Here is a 21,396-nt window from a genome sequence, read left to right as displayed (position 1 = left end):
AATTTCTTTTGATTCAGGAACCTTTTCCAAATCTTCGAGCCACACCTATCGTAACTTTAAATAAGATATGATTAAACTCCCCTCCCTTTTATTTATTGAATCTATAAAGTAATTTTGGTTTAAAAATCAAGAAACTTTGAGAATTTGCTTAAGGTTAAAGTTAACCCGTGGCTTCGAGCTTTTCGAACACGTAAGAGTCCCGCCAAATACGGCTACTTTCATCGGCCTACTCAGTTCACCCAGAGCTCTGGAGCCTGATATACCTATCTTGAAACCTGATGGCAAGGGACCTTTTTATGTCTTCTCAACAGAAGCCTTCTACTTTTAATCACATACAACACATAATGGAAGACTGCATTATACACAATCATGCATGCAAACAACACAACATACACTCTATAAAGGATTTGTGGGAAAACCCACTTTCGGCTGTGGCATTTCTTGGGGAGACGGGACTGCTCGGACAGACAGTCTAGGGAACGACAACAACAACAACAACTGGTCCTGGAGCTGCAGCGTCTACGTCGTGGGACCACCCCCCAACCCCAAGAGTTGGGGGCCAAACGGCAGCAACTACCCCTGGCCACCGGCTCTACGCAGGTGGTACCGATCCCCAAGAGGAGCTACGCCTACCTGGGGAGTACCACAATCCTTTTTCCCAACATGCAATATTACGTTTTTTCTGCACCAAGGGGTGATTTTCTGGCAATCACCCCTCTTCTTCTACTTTTAGCTGGAGATGTAGAGAGCAATCCTGGGCCCACCACAAAATACACATGCCCAACATGCTCTAAACCCATTACTTCGAGCAGACAGACAAAGGGCTCAGTTCAGTGCAATATGTGCAAAAACTGGGCCCACCTCACTTGTACAACACTTGCTGACACAAACCAATACACAAACACTTGGACATGTTCTACCTGCCCTCCAGTAACTCCACTCCCACCTCCCCAACCACAGCCAGCACCCTCACCCACTCACAATTTCCCTCTGCCCTTACCCACGATTAGTACTCCCCTTCCTTTGTCCCCGATCTCTCCTTTCCCCCCCTCTGACCCAGATCCTACACCTTCCCCACTACCACCCCAACCTCAACCCCAAACGGCAACATACAACACATACAAAACACACAACATCAACATATTACAACACAACATTGACGGTATTAACACGAAAAAACATGAACTTGAACACTTTCTTAAACAACACAACATACACATTGCGATTTTACAAGAAACAAAACTAAGACACTCACACAAAACACCATCATTTCATAATTACACCACCATCAGACAAGACCGGACTGACGGCTATGGTGGTGGACTCATCACCCTGATCCACCACTCCATCTGTTTTGTGGACACAAGTGCCACAACCAAAATTCTCCTCCCTACCACAGATAACACAACAGAAATCCAATCCATTTGAATCCGCACAGGCAACAAATCAACACTGACAATAGTTAACATGTACATTCCCCCCCAATCATCCCCCACAGTTCCAAACACCTTCAGGCCTCATTTTAGCCAACTAGCCTCAATCCCCAACCTGATCATGGGTGGAGACTTCAACGCCAAGTCGTCTGCCTGGTATGTCGACAACCCTGACACAGACAGAGGGCTTGATATACAGACTCAGTTTGACTCATTGACTATCATGAACAACACACATAATCATACACATATCCCACACCAAGCCCTCTACACTCCCTCCTCTCCTGATATCACCTTTTGCTCCCCCTGCCTAACCCCAACAACATCATGGAGAGTGGTCGGAACCCTTGGCTCTGACCACCTTCCAATCATCATCACCACCAAAACAAGATGCACCCCAGTCGGCCACAGACACACTTACACCAATTACAAGAGAGCTAACTGGGAGGTTTTACTGAAGAGACAGAACAACATTTTGAAACACTTAACAGTACACCAATCACAAACATAAACAATGCTGTGCACACTTTTAATACAATCGTACAAAATGCAGACAAGAGATACATCCCTAGAGGCAACAGAAAATCACACAACCCCAACTTCACACCAGAAATCCAAAGCCTCATCAGACAACGTGACACACTTAAACACGGCACCCCCATACCTATCCCTCAAAACATAGCAGACCAAATACAAACACTAAACACTGTGATTGCCAATAAAATACATGAACAAAAAACACAAAATTGGCAAAACTTTATCAATACACTTGATCACAAAACAAACACCAGCAAATTGTACAAAACACTCAACAGCATTACACTATCCAACGGTAACACTACACACTCTCACGCAGCAATAATCACAACAACAGATAATCTACCCTCAGACAGACAACAAGCAAACGCACTCATACGTCATTTTGCACAGACAAGCCATCTCACTTCTCACCCTGACGACCGACGCACCATTCGACGTAAGAAAGACTTTCCCACAGACTCAGACTATATACCCTTCATAGACAGTCAGACAAAACGCATAATACATAGTCTCAAGCACTCATCTGCCTGTGGCCCTGATAACATAAGCAACATCCACCTAAAACACATTGGACCACAAGGTATACACGCACTCACAAACATTGCAAACTACAGCTATTCACACAACACTATACCCGACATCTGGAAGCATGGTAAAATAATCACCATTCCAAAACCGAACAAAGACCCAACAATCCCAACATCGCACCGTCCAATCACACTTCTCTGCACCCCCTCTAAAGTCATTGAACGCCTAATACTTAAACTTGTCACACCACATATTCCCCTTGCTGACTCACAACACAGTTTTAGGCCACTACACTCCACAAACACTCTTCTGACAAACCTCAAACAAAGAATTTTAGATGGCATCAATTCAGATAGGCCCCACCAAAGAACACTTCTTATAACATTAGACATTAGTAAAGCTTTTGATGCTATCCCCCGCCACAACCTAACAAATAAAATATATAACACAGATATGCACAATAACACCAAAAGATGGCTGGCCAATTATCTGGCAGGTAGGAATGCTTACGTGTCATATAATGGCCAATCATCGCACATCAGAAACATTAAGAACGGAGTACCACAGGGCTCGGTTCTATCCCCCACACTATTTAATCTATACATGCATGACTTACCCACGCCAGACACCTCAGAAATACAAATCTCTTCCTACGCAAACGACATAACAATCACATGCACACATCGTAACACAGACAAAGCTGCAGAAATAATCCAGCCATACCTTGACACACTCAACACATGGTTCATCACAAACAGACTCAAAATAGCTCCAACCAAATCTACAGCAACACTTCTCACCAACTGGACAAAAGAACACAAATACATACCTCATCTCTACATCAACAACACTCTAATACCACACACAAACACACCGAAAATTCTTGGTGTAACATACGATACATCCATGTCTTTCAAACAACACATCACAAACATAAAAAACAAATGCACACCCAGACTTAACACACTTAAGTCAATCACTGGAACAACATTTGGACAAAACAAAGAAACAAATACAACAATATACAAACAATGCATATGCTCAGTGATGAATTATGCGAGTCCTGCATGGGCTCCTAATCTCAGTGAGACACACCACAACACCCTTCATATCATACAAAACAAAGCCCTAAAAACAATTACAGGCTGCACAAATACAACATCTACAGACCATTTACACCATGAAACAAAAGTCCTCAAAGTCAAGGACCACCTCGACATGAGAGGCACACAAACACTTGCCGCAGCCACCACAAACACATCACACCTGCTACACTACATAGCAGAACACCCACACACACCAAGAAACATTAAAACAACACCCAAAGACCTTTATCACGCACAGATACTCTCTTCTCTTCCTCCACAGCCACCAAATACCAGCCTCCGGAAACATATTCATAATCATATCACTCACCGCTCCATTAACACACTGAAAGACAACACACTGCTGCATGCCAGACCCCCTGATATCCACCCTTCTGAATCCTCTCTCCCACGAAAGGACAGAGTCCACCTGGCCAGACTGCGGTGCGGTCACCACCCAGCACTTCTAAGCTACCAGAAGAGGCTGGATGACCGCGTTGTGAACAGCTGCCCAGGATGTAACACTTCACCCCATACCATACAACACATAATGGAAGACTGCATTATACACAATCATGCACACAAACAACACAACATACGCTCTATAAAGGATTTGTGGGAAAACCCAGTTTCGGCTATGGCATTCCTTGGGGAGACGGGACTGCTCGGACAGTCAGTCTAGGGAACGACAACAACAACAACAACAACAACAACAACTTCTAATCAATTTCAGACCACAAGTCTGAGAATGCTACCAAGTAAGTTCTCCGATTTTCCCACTGTATTTGTTGAACCACAATTACCATAATAAGACCAAGATTGGAGTATGCTGTGATACTATGGACACCCAGTACTAAAATGAATATAAAGAATTTAAAAAGAATTCAAAGAGCAATGACAAAGATGGCACCAGCACTCTCCAAATTGACATATGAACAAAAAAAATTCAAATTGGAACTACCACTACTGGAACAAAGAGGTGAAAGAGGATATCTACTGACCATTTACAGAATTATGAAAGGGATGGAAGTCCTAGACAGAGATGATTTATTAAAGAAGGGTAAGAGAAAAACAAGAGGACAGGAAAAGAAACTCAAAAAGGATAGTTACAGAAGATATCTGAAAAAGAATAGCTTCCCACATTGAGTGGTGGATATCTGAAATAAATTGGATGAGGCAACAGTGTGTGTAAACACTATACAAGAATTTAAGAACAAAATTGATGCTGAAAGATACAAATATGGGTCACTATGAGCATAGCTCCCTTCCTGTATGATAGAACTAGGTAAATATATATATATATATATATATATATATATATATGCATACATATACCAAGGCTTTTTCCCCCTTACAAGGGAGGTAGCCAAAAAGGAAAAGGCATAAAATCATTTCCACCCATTCCATCCCTGAATACACTCCACACAACTCCACCCTCCCTCTCATCTTAGTACTTCCTGGACGACGGGTCATCCCTGCACCTTGTCCATTGCCCTGGGTCAGAAGCAGTGTCGCAAGACACAGCACATCCACAGCAAGGCCGCTTCATTAAATCGGCGACACCCCCCTCTCTGTCCCTCCCATGCATAAAGGAGAAGACGGGGAGAAATCCCTTCGGGGTGTGTCAAATTTGCTCACACACACACACACACACACACATATATATATATATATATATATATATATATATATAGTACTCAGAGAAAAATATTCTGGTTGGAAGGTGATTAGTGGAGTTCCGCAAGGATCTATATTTGCTCCAATAATGTTCACTATTTATGGGAATGACATGGATGATGGTGTGGAATGTTACACGAGCTTTTTTGCAGACGATGCTAAATTGCTGCAGAAAGTAAAAACCAAAAAAGATTGCAAATCACTACAGGGAGACCTGAACAAGGTTTGGAAATGGAGTCAGAAATGGGAAATGGACTTCAACATTAAGAAGTGTAGCATAATGGAGTTTGGAAAAAGTAAAAATAGAATACCAGGACAATATAAAATTGGAACTAAGGAGTTAAAGAAAGTGGGACCTGAAAAAGATCTGGGAGTAATCATCTCAAACAATTTGTCCTCTGATAAACAAATAAACAAAATTGTCGGAGAATCCTGTAACTTGCTATGATCAATAAAAGTGGCATTTACCCATTTTGACAAAGAAATTATTAAAAAAAATATTAGTCACACTAATAAGTTTCTCTATACACATTTTAATTTTCTCTTTTATTATATTTACCGTAGTAAGTTTACCCTAGACTTTTCGCAGATTTCAGTTTGGTGTTCACTTTGAGGTGTTTCGTTTACGAATACCGAGATAAAATAATTGTTTAAAATATGACACATTCCTTCATTTGAATATTCAAGTTGACCGTCAGCAGATAATAGTGGACCAATGTGATTCCTAACAACCTTTTTATCTCTAATGTAACTATAGAATTCTTTGGGATTCTCTTTGGGTTTATCAGTGATATTCATTTCATATTGTCGTTTTCGTTTTTTTTTTATTGTCTTTTTTTAAATGTCTCTGTATTGATACATAACTTTGATAGTCATTAGATGCACCCGAGCACTTATATTTCTTATAAGCCTGTCTCTTTTTAGCAAAAATTTTCTCCATTTCTTTGTCGAGCCACTTTGGGCGAGCCTGATTTGGGGGATGTCTGTCCTTAAAAGGAATGTAAGTATGAATCATCTTAGTGAGTGTATTTTGAAATATTTCCCACACCTGATCTACAGGTCTTTTGCCTAATTTTGCCTCCCAAGCTGTAAGCTGAAGCTCCTGACATAGTCCTATGAACTGAGCTTTACTGAAATTGGGTATTTTAGAAACACAAGTATCTATTCTTAAATTTTTTAGGAGTTTGAATCTAACTAAGTTGTGATCACTATTTGCAACAGTTTCACGACTTCTACATCAGTTAACATGCTTTCGTGGCAAGTGATCAATAGATCAAGTAAGTTTCCATATCTTGTGGGGTCTTTTACATGCTGAACTAAGTAATTGTCACCAAGAAAATCAATCAAGCGACAGAGCTCATGTTGTGCACGATTGGCTGAGAGCGAGCTGCCGTGAACTGTAGACCACTGAGTAAAGGATAATTCCCTAACACACCCTGACAGAAGTCAAGGCTAGAGATAAAGTCATTTAGATCCTTAAAAAGAAATCAGTTGTACTCCATGTATCCCAGCAGCTGGGACATGAATACTTCGAATTATGGGAAGGGGTTCTTCTCTGGGGTATTATGGATAATACTAACATTTTTACACATAAATTTAGAACAAAGACCAACTTGCAACTGAATCGACTTACAACTGATATATCAGAACCTAACCTGGTCTTAAGTCAACAACTACCTGTATATAAATGACATGGAAGAAGGTGTGGAATGTTATATGAACTTCTTTGCAGATGATGTAAAACTACTAAAGAGAATAAGTACAGAGGAAGATTGTAAATCACTACAAAAAGATTTGGATAAAGTCTGGGAATGGAGTAAAAAATGTGAAGTGAACTTCAACTTCAAGAAGTGTACTATAATGGAGTTTGGAAAAAGTAAAAGCAGAATATTGGGACAATATAAAATTGGTACAAAGGAAGTTATAAAAGTAAACTTGGAAAGGGACCTAGGAGTAACTATCAGCAATGACATGGCACCAAAGATATCAACAGAATAGTAGGGGAAACTTTCAATTTACTATGATCATTGAAAGTGGCCTTTGACTACTTGGATGAAGAAATGGTATAGAAAATATTAGTTAACTTGATAAGACCAAGATTGGACTATGCTGCGACACTATGGACACCCAGTAGTAAAAAGAACATAAAGAAATTAAAAAGAATTCAAAGAGCAATGATAAATATGGCACCAACACTCTACAAATTGACATATGAACAGAGATTGTCCAAATTGGAACTCCCAACCCTGGAACAAAGAAGAGAAAGAGGAAATCTACTAACCATCTACAGAATTATGAAAGGAATGGAAGTCCTTGATAGAGATGGTTTACTAAAGTGGGATAAAAGAGAAACAAGACGACATGAAAAGAAACTTAAAAAGGATAGTTAAAGAAGAGATCTGAAAAAAGAATAGCTTCCCACACAGAGTGGTAGATATCTGGAATAAATTGAATGAGGAAACAGTGAGTGCAAAAACTATACAAGAATTTAAGATCAAATTGGATGCTGAAAGTTACAAAAGCAAGTCACAACAAACATAGCTCTCTTCCCATAAAATACAAATAGGTAAAATACACACACACATGAACCACAACCTGGAAAAAACATCTAGACCAGCTCTGGAGTGTAGCACTTTTTACATAAGTTGGAGAAAACACCTAGTTGGTATCGTATTGGGACAGGAGAGCTTTGTTTATTGAGTGACCAAAATAAAATATTAGAGTAAATTCACTTAGTGGTAACAATATAAAATGGAGGATGAAGACAAAAATATATTGAACCAACAAAGAGAAGACTAGATGTAAGCAGGATTGAATCACCATTAGGTGTCATCCCAAAATAGAGTTGCAACATGGAAATGCCACAGAGGAATCAAAGTTACGAAAATATTGCATTTTCAGGCTTGCAAGAGAAAGTGGACCACTAGGTAGAGGTATATATTTGGAAAGGGAATAAATAATATAAATAAAATTATAGATCTGAAGGCGGAACACAGGGCAATGTATAGAGAAATTAACAAGTTGAAGAGACACAATGCTGAAACAAACAGGGAGCTTAATGATCTAAAAATCTTACAAACCTCATTGTGGGAGTTTGTAATGAACTAGCTCCTTTTTTGGGATAGGAACTCAAAGGGAAGGGGAAATAGAGTGTATTGGGGAAAACACAGTAGGGAATAGTAATAATGTAGAGCAATATGTAAGTGTTGTACAAAATATAATTTTAGGATATAATGTCGGTAGAGGACGAAATATTATATTAAGATGTAATGTCAAAGGACAAAATATAAAGATGGGATATAATGATAGTGGAGGACAAAATATCATGATGGCATGCAATGATAGTGGAGGACAAAATATCATGGTAGGATATGTCAGTGCAGGACAGAATATCATTTTAGGAAGGGATGTTGGACAGAATGTCAATAAACGATGGGTGGCCAGTGTGGAATGCGGTGACGTAGGGGGGCAAGGTATACATAAGAGATCGAATGACCATGAGGGACCAGATGTCCATAATGGGGCAAATGTCCATGAGGCATTAAATGTCAACAAAGCACCAAATGTCAATATAGAGCAAGGTGTCAATAAAAAACAAATTTATAATGTAAGGCATGATGTTGAAATACAAAACATGTCAAAAAGACATAATCATGAGTTTCTTAATGCCATGTACTTTAATGCTCGTAGTATTAGCAATAAATCCCAAGAAATACAGGCATATGTCAAAAGCGAAAATCTCGATATGATAGGAATAACTGAGACATGGTTAAATGGTAAAGAGTTTGAAGCTGAATTTAATATTGTGGGATTTAAACACTTTCATCAGGATAGAAACTACAAGAAAGGTGGGGGTGTTCTATTGTACATTAAAAGCAATGTCCATGCCTGTGTTTTAGAGAAAGTAAAACAGGATACATATGATAGTTTGTGGGTAGAATTAACCCAAATAAATGGACAAAAAATGAATGTAGGTGTAATATATAGGCTAAAAACATTATCATTAGCAGATGACAAACTGTTGTTTCAAGAACTGTCTAGATTCTGCAACTGGGACTTATTGATAATGGGTGATTTCAATTTTACTGACATTGATTGGATGACCCTTGAACATATCCACAAAGGTAGTTGCCTGATAGATTTTCTTGGTGACAATTACTTAGTTCAGCATGTAAAGGAGCCCACAAGACATGGAAACTTACTCGATCTATTGATCACTAGCCATGAAAGCATGATAGCTGATGTGAAACTATTGCAAAAAGTGATCACAACTTAATTAGATTCAAATTGCTAAAATTTTTGAGAATAGATACTTGTGTAGCTAAAATACCCAATTTCAGTAAAGCTCAGTTTATACGACTACATCAGGGGCTTCAGCTTACAGATTGGGAGGCAAAATTAGGCAAAAGACCTGTAGATCAGTTGTGGAAAATATTTCAAAATACACTTACTAAGATGATTCATACTTACAGTGCTCGACAAGGAAGTACGAACAGTTAGTGAGAATAAGTGATGAGGAGAATGAATGAGTCATAAATCAATAAACAAAAGCTCACTTCGTACCTCTAATACTTTGATGGGTGGCCTTTACGTGCAATGATCTCATGAAGGCGGCTTGGAATGGAAGTGGCGTACTTGGCAAGATGTGCAGGGGTTATACTAGCCCAGGATTGGCGAATGGCTGCCTCGAGCTTGGGCACAGAGCTCGTATCTTTACCCTGCAGGTCTTGTTTAATGTGGTTCCACAGGTTTTCTATTGGGATTATGTCAGGACCATTGCCTGGCCAGTCTGCTATGTAAGGTATATGACAGTCTTTAAGCCACTGAGTAACACTACGAGCAGTGTGGGCTGGGGTGTGATCTTGTTGAAAGATGTTAGCACCTGAGCTATTAAAAGAATCCTCCAGGGGGGTAAATGATATAGACAAGGAAGTGTGAATGGACAAGTGGGCAGAGCTAAGGGTTGGGTTTATGACGCATGCTATCAATCATCCCTCAGTTGCCTCTTAGCCTTCGTGGGGAGGCTTTTTATTCCATGAGTGTTCTGGTGACGCCACCTAGGCGGTGAGTGTTTTTTGCAGAGGTGCTTTCTAGCCTTAATATGGGCAAAAACAAGTATTTATCACAAGAGACAATAACCCAGATCATAGCTTTACATAAATCTGGTCACCAAACAAAGGAAATAATAGAGCAGGTTGGGGTTGGCAAGACATCTGTGTGCAAGTGGGTTGCCATTTTTAAGAAGGAAGGTGGCTGTGACACACCTGGTTACAAACCAAGGAAAAAGTACCCCAAAAAGACATCCCCTCGTGCTACTAATGTTATCAAGAGATAGAGCATAATCCATGTGTTACCGCCAGAAAAATAAAAGAAAGTAACCTGGGACTCTTTGGGGAGGTTAGTGTGTGAACAGTTAGCCACCACATTCACGACCTTGGGTACAGAAGCCACCGCCCAGTGAAGAAGCCTCTTCTCACTCTTAACCAGAGGTGCCATAGGGTCGAGTTTTGCAAGAAATATCTTCAGTGGGATGATGACAAGTGGCTGGATATTCTCTGGACCGATGAGTCCACCTTTACTGTGACTGGCAATAGGGGTGGAAACGTGTATCGGTGTGCAGGTAGCAACCCTCTTGACCCCCCAGTATGTTCAACAGACAGTGGAACACCCTGAGTCTCTCATGGTATGGGGAAGTTTTAGTGGAAGAGGACTTGGGAGCCTTGTTGTACTACCGAAAAATGTAACAGTGAACCAATATGTTTATTATGAACTCTTAAATGACCACCTGGAGGATTCTTTAATAGCTCAGGTGCTAACATCTTTCAACAAGATCACGCCCCAGCCCACACTGCTTGTAGTGTTACTCAGTGGCTTAAAGACTGTCATATACCTTACATAGCAGACTGGCCAGGCAATGGTCCTGACATAAACCCATTAGAAAACCTGTGGAACCACATTAAACAAGACCTGCAGGGTAAAGATACGAGCTCTGTGCCCAAGCTCAAGGCAGCCATTCGCCAATCCTGGGCTAGTATAACCCCTGCACATCTTGCCAAGTACGCCACTTCCATTCCAAACCGCCTTTGTGAGATCACTGTACGTAAAGGCCACCCATCAAAGTATTAGAGGTACGAAGTGAGCTTTTGTTCATTGATTTATGACTCATTCATTCTCCTCATCACTCATTCTCGCTAACCGTTCGTACTTCCTTGTCGAGCACTGTACATCCCATTTCAGGACAGATGCCCCCCAAATCAGGCTTGCCCAAAATGGCTCAACAAAGAAACTGAAAAAAGTATTGCTAAAAAGAGACAGGGTTACAAGAAATACAACTGCTCAGGTGCACCTAATGACTATCAAAGTTATGTAAAAATACAGAAAGATTTGAAAAAGACAATAAAAAAAACAACAACAATGCAAAATGAATATCGCTGATATATAATCCAAAGAGAATCCCAAAGAATTCTATAGTTACATTAGAGATAAAAAGGTTATTAGGAATCACATTGGTCCACTATTATCTACTGACGGTCAATCTGTGTATTCAAACAAAGGAATGCGTGATATTTTAAACAACTATTTTAGCTCAGTATTCATAAACAAAACACCTCAAAGTGAACTTCAAACTGAAACCTGTGATAAATATAACAAAAGAAAAAGTTAAAAGGTGTATAGAAACTCAAAATTAATAAAACACCAGGGCCTGACGGTTGGCATCCAAGAATCTTAAAGGAAATGAAAAATGAGATTGTTCTATTCAAAATTATATATATATATATATATATATATATATATATATAAAAAAAAATTCCATCATATCCGGAGATGTCTCAAGAGAATGGCAGTGGGATAAAGCCTTTGATATATGTATGTAGTGTATTTGTGTACGAATTCAGGCTATAAGGATTGTATATTTAATGTCAATATGTGATATGGGAGCTACGGCTCAATTTACTTGTTGTTACTTATGTATTTTGTAGTCCGTACAAATTGAATACAATAAAAACATTCTTTTCAAAATGACCTGCAGCCAGCATCAACTAAGTAGAACCTCGTTTCAATCCCTGCATACCCTACAGTCACCTACAAGAAGAAAGGAAAAAATTAAAAGTATTGGCTGCTTGTTATTGTGGCAAAGTAGCATGCAGTTGATACTTTTGGGTCTATATGGGGCGCCCCTATGGACAAGAGCCACACATCATTTTGTCTATGATAGAGGAAAACTCTTCATAGAGAAATGATGACACTTTTATACTATGACTGTCCCTCTGTTATGCTGTCCCCCAACCCCTTGCTGCTGTCCTGTACCATTTCTCTGAGTATTCATTTTCTGCTGTGGGGGGATTCCCTGTGGTGGGGGAAAAGAATACTGCCACCAAGTATTTCCACTTGGATTGTAAGAGGCGAGAAGAAAGGGACGGGGATTGGGACTAGGCATCCTTCTCCTTGTAGCCCCACAGGGGACATTCCTCAACGAAAAAGTAAAGGCATATGAGGGTCTGGTAGTTTTCGGAACAGCACCCTAAGGTTTGGGTCTTTTAATGTGCATGGATCTGGTACAGATGAGAGTAAAAGGGAAGAGATAGGTAGTATGTTTGTGTGAAGAAAGATGTATGTGTTGGCTTTGAGTGAAACTAAGTTGAAAGGGAAGGGTGAGTGTAAGTTTGGGAGTGTAAGTGGGAGGTTATCAGGAGTGAAGTGAGGGCGAGGGAGGGAAGGGGTGGCTATTCTAGTAAGTGAAGAGATAGGTAAACGGGTAGTGGAGTGGAAGGAGGTTTCCTCAAGGATAATGTGGATGAAGGTGAAACTGGGAAAGGAGATGTGGGTCTTTGTAAGTGCATATGGGCCTGGCAGTGAGAAGAGTGTAGAAGAAAGGGAGGCCTTTTGGATAGATTTAAATGAGTGCATAGAGGATTTAGGGAGAAATGTCAACGTAATAATACTGGGAGACCTTAATGCTAGGGTAGGAAATGGTCCAATTGATGGAATGGTTGGGAAATGTGAAGTTCCAGGAAAGAATCGTAGTGGAGAGTTGATGGTGGAAATGTGTCTAGAAAGAGAGTTGATGATAGCAAATACAGTGTTTCGGAAGAAAGTCAAGCATAAGTACACATGGGAGAGGGTGGTGGATGGAAGGATGGTAGATAGAGCGTTGATGGATTATGTAGTGGTAAATAGGATTATGATAGGAAGAGTTAAGGATGTACATGTGCTAAGGGGAGAGGGTAGGGGAATATCAGATCATTTTTTGGTGGAAGGTAAGTTCAGAGTGGAGGATAGATGGAGAAAGAGGAAAGGGACAAAAGGTAGGGAGGTGTTTAGAGTGAACTCTTTAAATGAAAAGGAAAAGGAGAAGGAGTACAAGAAGAAGCTGAAGGAGGAGTGGGAGGGTGTGAAGGATAGAGTAGAGCTAGGTGTGGAGGAGGAATGGGGATGGTTCAAGGAGGGAGTCACAAAGTGTGCAAGGATGGTGTGTGGAACAAGAAGGACAGGAGGAAATAGAAGAAAGGGTAGCAAATGGTGGGATGAGGAATCAAAGAAGGTTGTAAAAGAGAAGAAGCGAGCTTTCACAGATTGGTTACAAAATAGGACGAGTGAGTCATATGAGAGGTACAAAGAAAAGAAAAGAGAAGTAAAGCAAAAGGTAAAGGAGGCAAAGAGGAGAGCAGATGTGAAATGGGGGTAAGAGTATGACAGAAAATTTTGAAAGTAATAAAAAGATGATTTGGAAAGAAATTAAGAGAGGAAGAGGAGGCAAATCAAGTAGAGAGGAAAAGGTAAAAGGTGCAGATGGAGAGATGATAATGGAAGAGAAGGCAGTAAGGGGAAGATGGGCAGAATATTTTAGGGAGTTGCTAAATGTGAAGGAGGATAGGGAGGGAAAGATAGTTGCAGTGGGAAATGCTAAGAAAATGACCGTGATGAGTGAGGAAAATGGAGGAGAAATAAGGAAGGACGAAGTGAAGGCAGTTGTTAAGATGATGAAAGCAGGTAAGGCACCTGGTCTGGATGGATGCCATGCAGAATGTCTAAAAAAAGGAGGTACAGTGATGGTGGACTGGCTGGTGAGGTTATTTAATGTTTGCTGGAGAGAGGGTAGAGTGCCGGAGGACTGGAGGAGTGCCTGTATAGTTCCTCTTTACAAGGGAAAAGGGGACAAGTGTGAATGTAGTAGTTTCAGAGGGATTAGCTTGTTAAGTGTAGTTGGGAAGGCTTATGGGAGGATCTTGATTGAGAGGATTAGGAGAGGAACAGAGGGAGTAATTGGTGAGGAACAGTGTGGATTTAGGACGGGTAGAGGTTGTGTAGATCAGATCTTTGTGGTAAGACAGATATGTGAGAAAGCTATAGGAAAGGGGAATGATGTTTTTTGGGCTTTTATGGATCTGGAAAAGGCTTACGATAGAGTAGACAGAAAGGCACTGTGGGAGGTTATGCAGATATATGGGATAGGAGGAAAGCTTCTAGGAGCTGTCAAGAGTTTTTATGAGAGTAGTAGAGCTTGTGTCAGGATTAGAAATGGAGAGAGTGAGTGGTTCAAGGAAAAGGTGGGACTTCGTCAAGGATGCGTTATGTCACCCTGGCTGTTCAACTTATACATGGATGGGGTAGTGCGAGAGGTAAATGCATGGGTAGTGGGTCAGGGATTGGAGATGGTTAAAGAAAATGGAGAAAAGTGGGAGGTGAGCCAGCTGTTGTTTGCTGACGACACTACGCTTGTGGCAGGATCGGAGGAGGGATTGAGGAAGTTGGTGACAGAGTTTGGGAGAGTATGTGATAGAAGAAAGCAAAAGATAAATGTGGGTAAAAGTAAGGTGATGAGATGTACAAGGGGTGAAAGTGGCAGTAGAATGGAAGTGAGCATTAAGGGAGAGCGACTGGAGGAAGTGGATAGTTTTAGATACTTGGGTGCAAATGTGGCAGGAAAAGGTGGAGTGAAGGTGGATATAGAATGTAGATTGAGAGAAGCAAGTAAATGCCTTGGTGGATTAAAGAGTGTAATGAGGAATAGACATTTGGGAATGGATGCTAAGAGGAGACTGTATGAAGGAGTGATTGTGCCAACAGCACTGTATGGGGCAGAAACATGGAACATAAGAGAGGAAGAAAGAAGGAGTTTGAATGTGTTTGAGATAAGGTGTCTGAGAAGTATGATGGGGGTTACTAGGCTAGATAGAGTGAGGAATGAGGAGGTGAGGAGAAGAACGGGGGTGGAAAGGGAGTTGGGAGATAGGGTTGATGAAAGAGTATTAGGATGGTTTGAACACATGGAAAGAATGAGTGAAGAAAGACTAGTAAAAGAGGTATGGAAGGCAGATGTGGAGGGAGTGAACATGAGGGGAAGTCCTAGGATGAGGTGGATGGATGGGGTGAAGGGGGCTTTGGGGAAGAGGGGAATGTCTGTTGAGGAAGGATGGGAGAGGACAGAAGACAGGGGTGAATGGAGAATGGTTGTATATGAATGATGTTGTGATGCATGAGGTGGAATGGGTGGGGGGATGGGGGGTGAGGTAGTATGTGTGAGCAAAATTTGACGCAGCTCGAAGGGATTTCTCCCTGTCTTCTCCTTTTATGCATGGGGGGACGGAGAGGGGGGTCGCCGATTTAATGAAGCGGCCTTGCTGTGGATGTGCTGTGTCTTGCGACACTGCTTCTGATCCAGGGCAGTGGACTAGGTGCAGGGATCACCTGCCATCCAGGAGGTGCTAAGATAAGAGGGAGGGTGGAGGGATGTGGAGTGTATTCAGGGATGGAATGGGTGGGAATGATTTTATGCCTTTTCCTTTTTGGCTACCTCCCTTGTAAGGGGGAAAAAGCCTTGGTATATGTATGTATGTATATACAAACATGGATGGTATGATTTCTGGAATAAATAAATTAAATGACTATTTGTTAATAGAGAAACCAGACATAATGGGAATCGTGGAGACAAAAATGAAAGGTCCTATATAATCAAGTATGGTGGGACAAGGTTTATACAACCTTTGGTCAAAAAACTAATGGATAAACAAGGGGGGAGGAGTCATGTTATTGACCAGAAGGGCTTAAATGTAATAAAGATGGCAGAAGGTAAAGAAAATGTAGAATTGATCACAATTGAAGTCGAGAATAGCAGTATGAAATGCAGAAAGTTCATAGTTTTAAATGTGCCCCCAAAAACTAAGACTTGGCCTGACAGTGAACACTCAAAATTACTGGAAGACACAAAGAATGAATTAACTGATACACTGAAATATGGAGAAAACATAGTAATTATGGGTGACTTTAACACAAAGGAAATAAATTGGGAAGAATTGACAATAAAGGTGGAGAGGAACCCTGTGGCAATGTCCTACTGGATTTGACCATTGATTATACATTGACTCAATAGGTCAAAGAAAACAATAGATATGGACACAATGAAGAACCATTGAGAATAGACTTGATATTCACTTCTGAGCCTGAAATTGTAGATGAAATAAATTATACGACACCAATTACAGTTTGAGCTTAGGGAACAAAATGTTAGAAGAAATGAGAAACACAGAGAAGGAAGATTAATGTACAACAGAACTGACTTTGTAAAACTTAGAATTTTTTTTAAATACTAATTGGGAAAATTTTGCAAATTATGAAACAAAGATGGAAGAGAAATGGAACATTTTTAAAGAAATATATAAGGAGGGAACAGATAAACATGTACCTAAGCAGAAACAAAAAAGGGTTTACATAAAGTGTTGGTATAATAAAAAGTGTAGCGATGCTAAAGATAGAAGAGACAAAGCCTGGAAAAATGGAAAAAAGACAAAAAAGGGACTAAATGGCAAACATACATCAAACTGAGAAATGAATATGTAGATATACGCAGAGAGGAAAAAAGAAGCTATGAAAAAGATATAATATACAAATGCAAAGATCGATCTAAACTATTTTACAGATATGTAAACAATAAACTAAGAGACAAACATGAAATAGTGAAACTGTGTGAAGGAAACAAAGAATATATAGAAGATGTAGAAATGGCTGAAGTAATGACCAGACACTTTAGGTCTGTATTTACAATTGAAAGCTCACAAATTTGGGATGAAGGACAGTGAGGAAGATCCCCCAAAATGAAAGAAATAACGGTGACACAGAAAGAAATAAGGGACAAAATAAAGAAACTTGATGTCAGAAAGTCACATGGGCCAGACGGAATAGCAAACTGGATATTGAAAGAATGTATAGATGAACTTAAAGATAAAATACACAAGATAATTGACTTCTAACTCAAAGAAGGAAAAGTACCACAAGATTGGAAAATGCAAATATTGTACCAATATACAAGGGAGGAGATAAAGAAAATCCAACAAACTATATACAGGTATCTGTTACAAGTACAATTGCAAAAATATGCAAAAGTTATTAAAAATATTTGGACTAAACACTTGGAAGAAAACAACATACTAAACCACAAGCAATTTGGATTTAGAAGTGGAAGATTATGCACTACAAACTTAATATGCTTTTACTCAAGATTAATAAAAATAATACAAGAAAGATGGCTGGGCAGACTGTGCCATCTTGGACTTACAAAAGGCTTTTGACAAAGTACCACACAAAAAGCTACTAAGAAAAATTGAAACAATAGGTGGAATACAAGGAAAATTATTGGAATGGATGAAACACTTCTTGAACGGAAGAAAATGAGGGGGTTACTTGGAGAAAAGAACTTAAATTGGGTAGATATGATAAGCGGAGTCCCGCGAGGCTCTGTACTGGCTCCAATGATGGTGAGGTCATCAGGTGGTTCTTCCTTCCATTTTTCATGAATCATCTTCAGGGGACCCTAAGCTTCATGGCTGAAGACCATTTTTAAGGGGCTCAATCCAAGGCTCTCTTAAATTGTTGTTCTGGTGGTGAACAGCAAAGTCTTCCCAATTTAAAGAGTTTTCATAACAGGTTTTTAATATTGTTTTAAGTCACAATTAACACCACAGTCAGAAAAACAAACAAAAAAAAACTGAATACGCGAGTATATATTTCGAGTGCTAACTGCAATCCTCTTCAGAAGTACCTAACTGCAATCCTCTTCAGCAGTTGAAATATATAGATTCATGTATTCAGCTCATTACTTTGTTCTGACTGTGGTGTTAGTTGTGATTTACAAATGTGTTACTACATTTTTCACCATTGAGTTTTAAAGGTTTGATGAAACCACTTGAAAACACCTTGGGACTGTGGATGATAGGTGATGGAGGTTACATGATGTATACCTAGTGTTAGAAGGGTTTCTCTAAATTTGTTAGAGAGAAAATGGCTTCCTTCATCACTTTGAATGTGTTTGGGAAATCCTACCATAGTCAGATATCCCACCATTTCTCCAATTATGTTTTAAGCTTTGATATTTTTCAGGAAAACAGATGCACATACACATTACTGTGAGGAAGTATTGATTACCTTTACTAGAGGGTAAGGTTCCTACACAATCTACTAGAATTTTGCTAAATGGTTCTTCCATTATGGGAATGGGATAGAGTGGAACTTCCACAATTTTTTGGTTGGGGTTGCAAATCAAGATGACAGCTGTGACAGGTTCTACAATATTGGGCAACATCTTTGACAACTGTGGGCCAATGGAAATGGGTCATGTTAAGCAATATATTTCTCACCCCTAAATGACCTGCAAAGGGAGTATCATGAACTAATTTAAGAACAGTGTTTCTGAAAGCAAGAGGAGGACAGTTTGATGTATTACTTGCCATGGCTGGTCAACAGTTGCTGTGGATGTTCTCCATTTTCACATACGGACTCTCTTTTGTACATAAATACCATATGCCAAAGTTCCAACTTCTTTTGGAGGTAAAGCAGAATCATATAAATTCTTAACCCCTTCCATACGGTGCCGCCTACATAGGCGGCATGAGGAGCAAGTGGATACGCGAGGCTGCCATATCGGCGTCTTGATTATATTTATTGTAGTTGCCCCTGCATAATGACATACTCTCTAAACTGTCTTCATCACATTTTCTATGGTTATCAAAATTCACGGGTGAAAGAGAGAACGATCGATATAAGCAGTGACTATTTTTTATGATGCGAGTATTAAAACGAAACATCGTACGTCTGGCAGCTAATGCTGCCTGCGAGATTTTGGCCCGTAGTGAAGTGGTTAAGGGAAGAGTTTGACTTCTGTTCTCTGATTAAATCTGCTCAAGAGAGAGAAAAAGGAAACCAGGAAGGGTTATTTTGGAAGAATAAAGATTCTGGATTACAAGTCTCCTCTTCAGATTTCTTGTATTGGGCTCTGGTTACAGCACAGGCTGGAAATAACTAAGTTATCTGAAGGTTCTTCTACTGAAGTCTTAGGGTTATTTGTTACTACAGGGGAAGTTACTTTGCTTCCAGCCATATCATTTGCTAATAACAAGGATATTCCTACTATGGGAAGAGATTCTACAACAGCTACTTTAACAATTCCAGTTGCTAGATCAGTGTAAGAATGTTATGTAATAGACATTTTGCAACTCCTCCTACTCTATCAAAATGTCACAACCTATATATGATTCTTCAAGATTCTGCAATGCAGAATTCAACATTAGACTCTGTTTTGCTCCTGTGTCTTGAAGTATGGACACTGGATATTGTCGTGCACTGCTGCTGTGGGATATAGTTCCTGAAGATACAGAAGGTTTGAAGCAAGGGTCATGGTCTGGTGACGATGGTTCGGTACTACTTGACAATACTGGATTCAACCTATCAAAATGTGACCTCAGCCTTACCCAAGTCCACTACTTATTTGAAGTTGGAAAATCTCAAGCGTTTCTGATAGATGTCAAGATAAAGGACACCTGATGTACCAATACCCACCAATCATAAAGAGGAACATTGATTCCTGGGAATGAGTGGCTATTATTGTTGTTTTTGCCCAAATTTTGTAGATGTAGCTGAAACCTTAACTGACCTATTGAAGAAAGACCATAACTTCATGTGGACTCCTGCCTGTATTTACCTAGTTTACCTAGTTGTATTTCATGGGATGAGAGCTATGCTTGTAGTGACCCATTTTTGTATCTCTCCACATCCAGTTTATTCTTAAAATCGTGTATAGTTCTGGATTTCACTGTTTCTCCTTTCAGTTTGTTCCAGACATCAATCACTCTGTGTGGGAAGCTATTTTTATTCAGGTCTCTTCTGTAACTGTCTTTAGTTTCTTTTCGTGTCCTCTTGTTTCTCTTCTGTCCCACTTTAATAAGTCATCTCTATCGAGAATTTCCATCCCTTTCATAATTCTGAAAATGGTCAACAAATCGCCTCTTTCTCTTCTCTGTTCCAGTATTGACAGATGTAATTTCTCTAATCTTTGTTTGTATGTCAGACTTGACAGTGTAGGTGCCATTTTTGTCACTGATCTTTGGATTCTTTCTAATTTTCTTATGTTCTTCTTTGTGCTAGGTACCCACAGTGTTGCAGCATATTCTAGTTTAGGTCTTCTCAGTGTAACAACTATTTTTTTTACCATTTCCTCATCTATGTAGTCGAAGGCTACTTTCATTGATCTCAATAAGTTATAAGTCTCTCCAAATAATTCATTGACATGTTTATCAGGTGCCAAGTCACTTGAAATAATTACCCCTAGGTCCCTTTCTGAATCAACTCTTTTGACTTCTTTATTTCTAATTTTATACTGTCCCGATACTCTGTTTTAACTTTTCCCAATTTCCATTATACTACATTTTTTAATGTTGAAGATCAACTCACGTCTCTGACTCCATTCCCATATTTTGTCAGGGTCATTTTGTAGTGATCTGCAATCTTCGTCTGTTCTTACTCTCTTGAGTAATTTGGCATCATCAGCAAAGAAGTACATGTAACAATTTACTCCCTCATCCATATCATTTATGTATATGGCAAACATTAAAGGAGCCAATACAGAGCCTTGTGGGACGCCACTTTTCACATCTTCCCAGTTCGAATTTTTGTCTCTAAGTGCCACTCCCATTTTTCTCCCAGTTAAGAAGTCCTTCATCCTTTCCAGCAGTTTACCTTGTATTCCTCCTATCATTTCAATTTTTCTTGTTAATTTTTTATATGGTGCTTTGTCGAATGCCTTCTGCAAATCCAAGAAGGCACAATCTGCCCAGCCATCTTTTTCTTGTATTATCTCAATCAAT

At 39.7% G+C, this 21,396-nt stretch overlaps 1 protein-coding gene across 3 annotated transcripts in view; it reads right to left on the bottom strand.

Annotated features, from left to right (window-relative positions):
• Nucleotides 1–21,396, bottom strand: part of shtd (anaphase promoting complex subunit 1) — a 443,338-nt gene that overhangs the window by 30,882 nt on the left and 391,060 nt on the right. Inside the window, exon 21 of one of the 3 annotated variants that reach the window (XM_076179510.1) lies at nt 12,133–12,346. The exons of the other annotated variants lie outside the window; for them this stretch is intronic. Coding sequence (XP_076035625.1) covers nt 12,321–12,346 — 26 coding nt within the window. The 3' untranslated portion in view covers nt 12,133–12,320. Of the gene's footprint in view, nt 1–12,132; nt 12,347–21,396 lie in introns of those variants that run through there. 3 annotated transcript variants of the gene reach the window in all.

Source organism: Oratosquilla oratoria, chromosome 42 (genome assembly GCF_046742065.1).
Source record: "Oratosquilla oratoria isolate Oo_2021 chromosome 42, ASM4674206v1, whole genome shotgun sequence".
Lineage (NCBI taxonomy): Eukaryota > Metazoa > Arthropoda > Malacostraca > Stomatopoda > Squillidae > Oratosquilla > Oratosquilla oratoria.
The sequence above is the reverse complement of the archived record's forward strand: the minus strand, read 5'-3'. Positions and strand labels throughout refer to the sequence as shown.